General features: G+C 38.8%; 1 protein-coding gene across 2 annotated transcripts; it reads left to right on the forward strand.

Annotated features, from left to right (window-relative positions):
• Nucleotides 1-3,180: 3,180 nt before the first annotated feature.
• On the forward strand, nucleotides 3,181-9,030 carry SDHAF4 (succinate dehydrogenase complex assembly factor 4). Of its 2 annotated transcripts, XM_085316038.1 has the most exons (4): nucleotides 3,181-3,282; nucleotides 5,866-6,018; nucleotides 7,596-7,659; nucleotides 8,752-8,914. In XM_085316038.1, exons 1-4 carry the CDS (start codon nucleotides 3,243-3,245, stop codon nucleotides 8,759-8,761), a joined length of 267 nt encoding a protein of 88 aa, XP_085172164.1. In that variant the 5' UTR covers nucleotides 3,181-3,242; the 3' UTR covers nucleotides 8,762-8,914. The 2 variants fall into 2 exon arrangements, with proteins under 2 accessions (XP_085172164.1, XP_085172163.1); XM_085316037.1 differs by lacking the exon at nucleotides 7,596-7,659 and having other exon boundaries at nucleotides 3,182-3,282; nucleotides 8,752-9,030.
• Nucleotides 9,031-10,710: the final 1,680 nt, after the last annotated feature.

Consider the following 10,710-nt stretch of genomic DNA (forward strand, 5'->3'; position numbering starts at 1 on the left):
CTCTAAGCATTCGTCTAGAAATCTGTCAGTCTCATGTTCCCATAAGGCATTATGTTGCTGRTGTTATTTCACAAAATTCCCAATGATAGTATTAGGAGGTCATTGCCTAAGATGAGATTATGTATTTAAACATTTGTTTGTATGTAGTATATCTAAATGAGCTCCTTGGTTTGTGTTTGAATCTTCTATCAAAATTAAACTTTCTAATCTCATAGATCTGGAAATTGCTAYTAATTGGGAAAAAGGGATAATACTCTATTGAGGAAGTCACCAGACTTTGCAGCAGGCTAGGAAATTCCATGTTGATGGAAAATTTATTCTATAGCCACAAAATATCCTTTGTTCCAGGCCTATCTTATGTGTGCAGCCCCAAACGGGTATGTTGTTCAGATAGTCAGACAGGAAGCAAGAAGGATTTAGGCAGAATCAGCATATTTGCTTGCTGCCTGTGGCAGTGGTTGCTGTGATATTTTCCAGATGAGCCAGATTGTAAGCTGGYCATGTGGGCTATCTGAATTGACCAGTTTCAGAGTAGGTCTCAACTCCAGCTTATTTAGGTCTCAACTTCCCTACTTTTTAGAAAATTATTAGAAAATTTATCTAAATTTATTAGAAAATAAAGTAGAACACAATATAGTTTGACTCATCCTTGTGAGGCGAGGCAAGCTGGAGAGTGAGAAATAAGTGATCAGTAAGCAGCATGAAGAAAACTGAAAAAARAAAATACTGCATTTAACTGCAAAATGGCAAATTCTGTGGCAAATGCTACATTCATATTTACCTGTGTTCAGATTCACTACTTCCTCAACCACAAGATCTAAAAATACATTATTCAGGAGTAAAAAGTTAATTTTGCATTTTTACAAGAATAAAAGAAAGGAAGACTAGAAAAGATTGCTTTGTAGACCTCAGCTGATTTCTTAGGTGGAAGAATCRTTAATAATTAATCTTACATAGTTATTTCATTCTTACCATTTGAGAATTGATGCATTTTAGCATGATTTTTATGAATTTGCCTTAAGCTGTTGAGGAATAGAGCTTACTATTAACTGGTACCTGCAGACAATTTGATACATGAATATTTTTAAGGTAGGGAATTCATTGTAGCTTTTACTATATTGACCTCATAGCTGATAAGTTCCTCAACATGCCATAGAATTATTTTTTTTTCTTGCTGCTTGTGGTAGCAGGAGCAATTTTTTCTGCATGAACCATCARTAATCATCTTTACTGTCTGTAGTCTAGAAGCCCAGCATCTTGCTCTTAGAATAGAGGATATTTCATTATTTTTAGTCTCTAATGTCCAATTAACCATGTTATAAAAATCTGATTGAGAAAATGTCACACATAAGGCAGTCAATTAAATTTAATGACTTTCAGTGTAGGCACTGCCAGATRTAGTCCAATAAACTCAGTGGAGCATCACTGTTATTAATTTACCACGTAGATTTAAACTCTTCAAATGTGAACACAAAATGCTATTTTGTACTCYAGTCTCTATGAACGGCTGAATGAAAATTGTTTTCTGTAGTTTAGTAGTATCTCCAGACAGAGACTTCTGAGTTCTTTTATTGAAGAACAAGGTCATCTGGAGATGTCTGAAGAGCAACTAAAACCAAATGTTGCCATATCCAATTTTAACAGGGGTTTCTGAGCTGCACCATATGCACCCAAATGTTGTCTAGCACAGGTTTAGATTCATGCTGAGAGAGAGTAAACAGAATTCAAAACCCTTTCACAGTGCATAAGCTTGGAAGTTGAAAAGATGTAGTCTGTATTGCTGTCTTGTTCAACAATGGGATTTTCTTTGTTACTTTTTGCTGCCTTCTTCATGGGGGGTGACTAACAGCTACTCAAGTGCAGAAAAGGCATYGGCTGTGGCATAGGTATTAATACAACTGAAGACAGTCAAATTTATTGTTAAATAATATAATTATGAGAACAAATTGTAAAATTATTTCTAAAAAAAAAACCCAATTCTTTCTGGCTTAGAAATTTTCCTTTTCTCCCTTTGTAGCCAACAGTTCCTTCAAAAGAGCACAGAGTTGTTCTTACTCYGGTTATATTGGTCCCTGTATACCCTTGGATGACTGAGAGATTTTCACATACTATTTGCCTATCTGAAAACTCAAAAATTTGGCTRTTGCAAGACAGCCAAACAGTTCCCTGTACTTGTCTGACTATTTTGGATWCTGGTAGGTTTCTTAAAACATTATCTGCATAAGCCATGCTCCAGGCCTATCTCTCCAAGCTGTAAGGATGTAAGGAGGAGAGGGGAGATGGAAAGGCCAGGGAGGGTATGGCTACACAGTAACAAAAATATGCCTTTCTCCAGGACCTGTTACAGATCAGGATTTTAAGTCTTTTTTCTTTCTTTTTATTTTTTTTATGCTCTTACAGGCACCTGTTGAACTTCAGGCAGAGGTCAGGGTTTAGTCCTTCACCTAGCTGACTTTCAGTTCTTTCTCTAGTTAGTGGGGAAGTATGATTCAAGCTCCCTGTTGTTAGCTATCATGATTTGTTGAAGTATCCTATTACACTTGAAGAAAAAAATGCTCAAAGAACTAAAATCCAGTCTCAAGTGTCTCCTATATCCACTGGATCAGTCTAATAGCAGCRCACAGCTGTTAAAACTACTGTTTAGTGTATACGAACAAAGACTTGGTCTGTGCATCAACATTATGCTATCAGCTTGAATTATTTCATAATCGCTTTTGCATGTGATTTTAGCCATGTATTTTAGCTATGTTCACCGGGTGGTGGGGACAGGTGTAGTTAATGAGGCTGCCCTACGCATTTAGGAAAAAGAGCAGGTCGTTCACAGGGGTGAAGTCACTCTGAATGGCACGGGAGATGTGAGCAGCTTTCGTTCCAGGTTCGTGAGTTCGTCGGTATTTCTCGAGCACTGGCAAGAAGCTGGATGCGCCGTAGACGCTGCGTTGCTCAGGAACTTACCTCGAGAGCGCACGCTTCTGACCTCCGTTCATCGGTCAAAGGGGCAGCGGGCCGGGAGCTGAGTTATGGTGGCCGCAGCCACGCAGAGAGGCTTCTTCAAGCGCTCCGGGGCGGCCGTTGCGCTGCCCGCAACCGCGTTTCCCGCCGAGGAGGCGCCGCCCCAAATCGCCTCAGCGCGAGCCCTCGCGCGCGGAGGGCCAACGCCCCCCCCCCGCGGTGCCGTAGCCGTTGCGCCTGCGCCGTGCGCGTCCCCTGCGTCCTGCCGGCGCGCGGAGCTGGGCGCCGCCATGGCTCTGCGGCTGGTGCGCGGCGCGCCGAGGGCAGCGAGTAAGAGGCGGGCGGGGGAGGGAAGGAGGAGGAAGGGAGCTGCCCGGCCGCTTCGGGCGGGGGAGGGAAGGAGGAGGAAGGGAGCTGCCCGGCCGCTTCGGGGCTTCCCCACCTTCTGTTCTTCTGCGCTTTATGGCGCCGGGGAGGTGCAAGTGCGGGCGAGGCGCGGTTACCGGCCGCGCCTGGCTGGCGGCCGGGCGGGCTGGCGCCTGAGATGGCGGCCGGGCCGGGCCGCGCTCGGCTGCCGCTCGGAGCGGCGGCAGAGGCCGCGGTGTCACCCCCTCTCCTTCATCTCGCGGCGCCAGGGGCGGACTGGGCTGCCATAGGTTCCCCCCCCCCTTCTTTTTTCTCCAGCCGTCCTCTGTATATTTCTTTGTATATTGGTATGTTCGCATACACTGCAAACCTACAGCGTGTTGTCATGCCTCAATATCAAGTCTGAAGGTTTTCTGTGTGTATCTTTATTAGGAACTTCTAAGCAGGAATGAAATGTTAAGAGGTAGTTCAGTGCTATTTTACAGAGTGGCTAGAGAGGACTTACTGTGGCCTTTATATAGGGAATTCCAGGTGATTTGCTTATGGAGAAGCTTAGGTTTGGGAACACATAAGAATCATAGAATCACAGAATAGGTGGGATTGGAAAAACAGTAGAAAAAAGTAACCTGCAACCCCAAATCTATCTGTTCAACACAATGCCTAATTTAGTCTACTCAGTAGGGCTRCAGATCCTGCCAGTTCCTTCTCTGTCAAAAGTTGAGACTTCCTAGATCTAAATCCTAGGTATAGTATTCCAGAAATAGACCAGTGCAGTGTGTGGTAACAAGAAGAGCTGAGAAGATGCTAGATATCTGTGGGGCCTTCCAGGCTGTTTCGAGCCGTTGTTTTCAAAGAGAGGATTGGCTGATAGTCCCCTGAATGTCCCAGTAAGTGCCTAGCCCCAGCACACACAACATGAATGCTTMTTTTAGGATAAGTAAAACTCTGGGAGCCACTTAAAAAGACTGTGCTCTGCRAGCTGGTTGAGATTCCTACACCACACTATTCACCTGACTAACTCCTTCCCTTAATGTATTAAATGAAATTGATATTTGATGCATGCTGTTTATTTCATATGTCCCTTTCTTTCTGTGGCTCTTTAGAAAAGGAGGCATCAAAAAATGCCCCAGTATTTCAGATCTGTTTGTAGAATAGGGTTTACCAGTAATGTTGACTTCATCCCATCTTTCTCAGAGRTACTTAACCTTAGTGTGGAATTTCTGTCAACTTTCAAAAAGAATATGTTGTGCTCAACAATATCAAATATTGCAGAAAGGAARAACAGATGTTGCCTTTTCCTTGCTGACTGAGGTCATTAGTTTGATATCTGTACCCTGATCTAACTCTTACTTCAGTTTACAGTACAATATCAGATATAATTTAATTTTCTGGTTAGCTCATTCAACTTGCTGAAGAACAGCCAGATGCTTGGCAGGAGAGGAGGAATCCAGTGTATCCCAAATAATTAAGTTTCTTCCCTCATCCACTATGCCATACTTAAAATAAAAAATAAAATAAAATAAAATAAAATAAAATAAAATAAAATAAAACTCTTTTGGGCATTGGCAACAGTTGGCATGATACAGTTTATATGACTGTACAGTTTCATCTTAAAATACGATAACCTTAAAAAGAATGAATATGCTGATTCTGGGAATACAGATGGATTGATGGTATGAGTGAGTCAAGTTCATACTGCTGGAGAAAGTTTCCTGAGGTTGTCTCCTTAGTAAGGGAGAAAGATAGTTCTTTTCAGTGCTTTGCACCCAGTCTACTACCGGGAAGATTTGTATCTTCATTTTTAAGAAAAGTAAGAGCTGCTTTAAGCACATATGCRCAGCTGAAATGTTTTTAGAAGATAATTCGTGGTTACAGTGGACATTTGAGTTTGTAATCAAATGCAGAAGTATCAGTCTAAGAGGAAAGAAAGATTTTTTTTAAATTAAATCACTTGGATACAGTGCTTAGCAAATTGAACTTAAATTTGCTCAAAGTTTGTGTCTGCTTTTGGCTACAATCTTAATTATTTTACCATCATAAGGGAAGCCCAACTAGTCTCTACCAGCATTCTGGAAAACCCGTTACTAAGGGAACAACATACTCTCTTTATTTTTTAATACTTTCATTTGGGAAAGCAGAGGCTTCTTCTGACTCAAAAACTGCTGGAAATGAGCCAAGACTTGGAAATCAGCAGGCTTCTTGGGGGAGGTTAGGACTTCTCCAGGAAAACAGAATGTACTTCTAKTCTGTGCTAGTATAATTACTATTTAGAGTCTAAAAAACAAGCAGTTTAAAATATACTGATCCTGAGAACTAAGTTATACAAGTAACATAGTTGTGCCTGCATATGTTTTTAAGGCCAAAAATGAGAATCTGTGCTGATTTCTTAGGTGTCCATGAGAGGAACTTTAAAGCAGTATTTAGCATTCACTGTCCTTCACTTCGTAGTTTCTGAGTGAGTTTTTTCCAGAGGTTTTCTAAATAGTGATACAGCTATTCAGTATTAAAATGTCACATTTATGTTAGAAATGTACATTTGTTTGATAGGGTCGTCACTGCTTTGCAGCTCTCTGGGGAGCAGCAACTCTAATGCAGAAGGAAGATCTGAACCTGTTAAGCAGTCRCTTAAGAAACCGAAGTTACCAGTAGGTCGGTTTGATGAACAAGAGGAGTCCAATATAGAGAGGGAGCCGCTGGAAAGTAAGTCGTGTTTTACCAGAATTGAAAGCCATATTTTAAAAGAAAGATCTGACCACCTTGAGGTAAGTTTAAGAAGGATAGGCATTCAGCACTTTTTAAAATCTCTTTCGGAGCTCAGTGGTTCTGAATGAATCAGAAGGCTGAGGCAGTGGTCACAAGTTGTGGAAAGAGAACAGGAGTGGTCTAAAATTGTAATAAATTGCCCAGGAATTTTTTGGTATCTCTRTTCTTGAAGATATTCAAATTCGCCTAGACATCCTGGGCCTTGCTTTGAGCAGAGATGGGGCCRGATGTCCTCCAAAAGTGCCTTCCAACCTAAACCATTCTATGATTCTGACATTTGTAGCTGATGTAGCTCGTATTGGTCTGTTACAGTATAAACAGTGGTAGTAAACTCACCAGAGCAAAAACTACTTTTTTATAATGCARAAAGCTTGTTCTGTTTCTTAGTCCTTGGATTTCAGATCCTTGCTATATCTGCATGATTGGTCTTTTGCTAGCCTTGCACGTAGTGTTTTGAAAAGCAACGACAGATACTAAGTTTACTGAGCCACTCAGTAGGATCCAGGGAGACCTAATGAACTCCTGCTGTTTGTGTTGTCTTCCATTGACTTCAGTGGGATTCATTTAGAGAACCTGACAAGATTAAGGCACTAAATACATTGCTGCTAAATGTCAATAGAAATGTGTGGGTTTTTTTATTAGACAGAAGAATGAAAAAATCTAACTTTTGTTATTTTTGCTTAGCTATCTTTCCTTAGCTAAAAGTGCTAGGCATGTTTTATCTTATTCATRCATACCTCAACAGCACGCTGTTCTGTTACTGTTCATTTAGCAGTAGAAATAACCCATATTTATATATTTTGCGGTCTCTGGCTCAAGCTTTTTAATACATCAATAAATCACTATGAATATCCRGATGACAGAATGACTTAAAAATTACAATATCATCTGCAAAATGATTGCAACCCATTTCAGATTGTGACTCACTTCAGAAGTGACTCAGAGTAGGAGTTACTGTGTAAGCAGAGAGCTATTTAACTCTGAATCCCTCCTCTGTTTATTCTCAAGAAAATATACACCATCCCTGCTTCATTTAAAACAAATGAATAATTTTTAATTTTTATTTTTTATTTTTTGTTTAAATGTTCTATGTTTCTTGCAAGACTCGAGGTTTCTTTTGGCTTAAAATTTACTTGTAGTTTTTATTTATTTATTTATTTATTTTTACATTTGACATTAGCAATAGTTTATTAGGATGCTAACTGTGCAATGTATCATTCGTAGTTATTAAAAGAGAGTTACTGATTTTAAACTGGCTGTTTTCTATCATGGGGAATCTTTTGAGCTTCTGCAACAACTGTCAGCACATCAGTAGTACTGAATATTGGGATGATGACATCTACAAAATAATGTTAGATGCATTTGTGCTCGTTGTACTGCCAGAGGTGCACAAATACTGGTGTTTCCTATCCTGGTCCACTGAATTTTTAAACAGACATCCCACTGTGTCATTCTGTATAGCCTGTAGTTAACACGAGTCTCCCTCCATTACTGTCCTTCTTTCTGTTCTCCAGGATTTCTGTTGTCTTTTCTCATTTTCAATTCTGCTCTTCATTGTTGTTTCCCACCACTGCTGAGGTRGGGATGCGACTGAGGGAGCCCTGAGTCATGTATGTATGGGAGGCCCTGGGGAACCAACATGGCGAGTGGATGTGGGGGATATAGTACACTTGAAGGAGCCCTGCAGTCTAGTGCAGGCAGTAAAAATATACTGTATCAAATTCATTGCTGTGCTAAAGCACGGCAACCAGCCTCAGTAAGTACTATATGGCTTGGTGATGCATAGTGGAATGGATGGTTGCTGCAGAGCGTGGAAGACTGAGTCTCTGCTTTAAGCAAGGGCTCTGTGTAAGGGAGCACTTGAGTAGGATGTTGATAAGGATCAGTGTAAAGATGTTATCGTGAGTAATGGAACAAAGCTGTATAGCGTGTGGAGCAGGTGGCAGAAGCTAGGTAGGGTGCTAGGGACAGAAGCAGCATTGCTAATGTTTAAACTTAGCATGTGGCTTGCCAAAGAGACTTGAAAATCCCTTTGAGATCTTGCTTAGGAAAAGTCTCCCTCTCCTTAAGGGCCATCACAACGATATATCAGGCTTAGGTTAAGTTCTAAAATATAAAAGGTAAAATATCTAATCTTGGCTATTTAGGTTTTTATAATACATCCTATAACTGTAGCATCTAGTCTATATAAAACATTAGCATGCTGTTTCCTGAAAAAAAATACCAACATCCATGAAGATATATTTTTAATATAAGAATAATTATAGAATCTTGACTAAAATTTTCATACATGAATGCTCAAAATTAGAGACCGAAAAAACCCGGGAAGTGATATTTTAAGTGTGGTGAACATATGTACAGCATACCTGAATGACGCAGATTCTCACTATGAATTCGCTGGAAACTGGTGCTTTAGTGCCTTTGGACATTGAGCGGCTTTTTCATTTGCATAACTGAATATAATAATACATTCTTGATTGTAGTCACAAAACTATTTGAAATTGCTGATGTATTACTCTGGGAAATGTTTAACTCAAGTTTGCCTTTAAAAACAAAAAATAATTGATTTTGTGTTAAAAAGCAAAACTGAGAAGCAAATATATTAGATAGTGAAATCTTTATATTTGTCAACATTATAGGTATTTTAATAAACTTTCCCTATCATTTTAGAATTTCCTGATGGAATCAATCCTACTACAAAAGAGAAGGGTGGACCTAAAGGCCCTGAACCTACACGTTATGGAGACTGGGAGAGAAAAGGACGTTGTATAGACTTTTAATGTACAAAYGTATCTACTGCTAATAAAATGCTTCTAGTTGTTGTAAAAGATAATGTATAGAGAAATCTCACTTAAATTTTCCTTCCTATTGTGAAGCTTCTTGTTTCTRTCATGTTTTTGGTGATTTTTCTGARAAATATTATGTAAATAAACATGCTACGGTAACTCAGTTTTTTGAGCTGTTACTTGCATCATATTCATTTGATCCTTAATGGTATTTACACTCCCTGTTGCCAGCTTAGTGATGTGAAATCCGTAGCGAGGATATTTCTGAGATATTTAAGGGATTGGATTTTTTTATATAGTTAAAAATTTATGTCATGTCTTGAGTGCTGAAAGAGCTTTGCAGTTCATGAACCTGTCCACTGTTCATCAAAATTACAGCCACCTCTGAGGAGAAGAACAGTACTTAGCTGACATACAGCACAGGAGGGGTATTKTACCAATCAAGAATCATCCGCTTTGTCTCTTATAGAGTGAAAAATGTTTTCTTTACTTTTTGTGCAGAACAGATAGAAATTCAAATTTATCTTATCTTGCGCTATCAGGCTTTAAATGGCATGATGGTTGCTTATCGGCCAAAGAGAAATGGAGGTTAATTCTAAGAGGGTCAGTTTCTGATTTTGGGTAATGGAGAGATGCCATATATGCAGTTTTAGAATATTGTTTTTTTATAACCTCGCTTATATAATTAGAGCTATTTGCATTATCTTTCCTTGCTCAGTAGAGATGTCCATTTGAAAATTGGCTAAAACTGCCTGAGGAAAAACAACATTTTTTTCTGACACTTAAGGGTCAAAAGGGGACTGTTATACCAGATGATCCTTATATTGCATGTCTTTAAACTTCACTCAGTTATCTGGCATTGAACTAAATATCTTTTAGTCAAATGCAGCTCAGTTCTTCATTCAAGAATTTATGTAGCGAATACTTCTGGAGAGTGCAAATCAACCACTTTTGTGGTTGCTAATTAACTATGAGCATAAGCTATCATTAAAAATGTGTGCCACTTTCTTAATTTARATTCATCTGACTTAAGCTTTCAGCAGTTTTCATCATGTCTTCTCACTGAATTAGTGAACATATTAAAGCTCTGTATTTATTTGCAAATTTTAATAGACTAAATAAACTGTTCTTCTCTAGTCTTTTACTGTACATAATCCTTTACTTCCCTTTGTGCTTCTTTCCTGCTATTTAGCTGATTTTTCAGCTTATTCTCTCTTACTTAAAACTCTTTTGCTTAAATATCCACAGTTTCTGTTAGCTGTTTTGCAATAGCATCACAGTGGGTATTAAAACTGARTATATATATATATTTTTTTTTGAGAGCAAAGAACAGTCTCACATTCTGTAGCCTACTATTTATTTTTTTCTACATGGATAATTCTGCCTTTTGTGGTGCCAAAGCAAATTTTACCTGATGAAAGTTGCTTTACACCATGATTTGTATTGTTCAGAATTACTCTAGGTCTGTGTAAGAATGTACCACTTAGCATTACTTTTTGCATGTTTTTTTTCAAAGCATGTTAGTCTTATTACAGATCTCTGTAAAACCTTGCTAAAACCCACCGCACTTGTAGTCAGTAGAGATTTTTTTTTGAGATCTGTCAGTTCGTATACTGAATGTGTATTTTATTGATGTGGTATCAGGCTAGTAGTGAACTAAAATGACTCACTGCCATGATACTCTACAGAAATACTTGATCTATTCAGTGATATTTATCAACCAAATATCTCATGAAAGAGTAAAATGAGGTTTGTTAAAACCTATTTTTCATAAAAGACATTGACTAGTGATATTTACATTTTAAGCCTTTAATTCTCTGTAAATTTAAATTCTGCAGTGTTT

This window comes from Rhea americana, unplaced genomic scaffold, assembly GCF_003343005.1.
Source record: "Rhea americana isolate MKP2758 unplaced genomic scaffold, rheAme1 scaffold_45, whole genome shotgun sequence".
NCBI classification, from domain to species: domain Eukaryota; kingdom Metazoa; phylum Chordata; class Aves; order Rheiformes; family Rheidae; genus Rhea; species Rhea americana.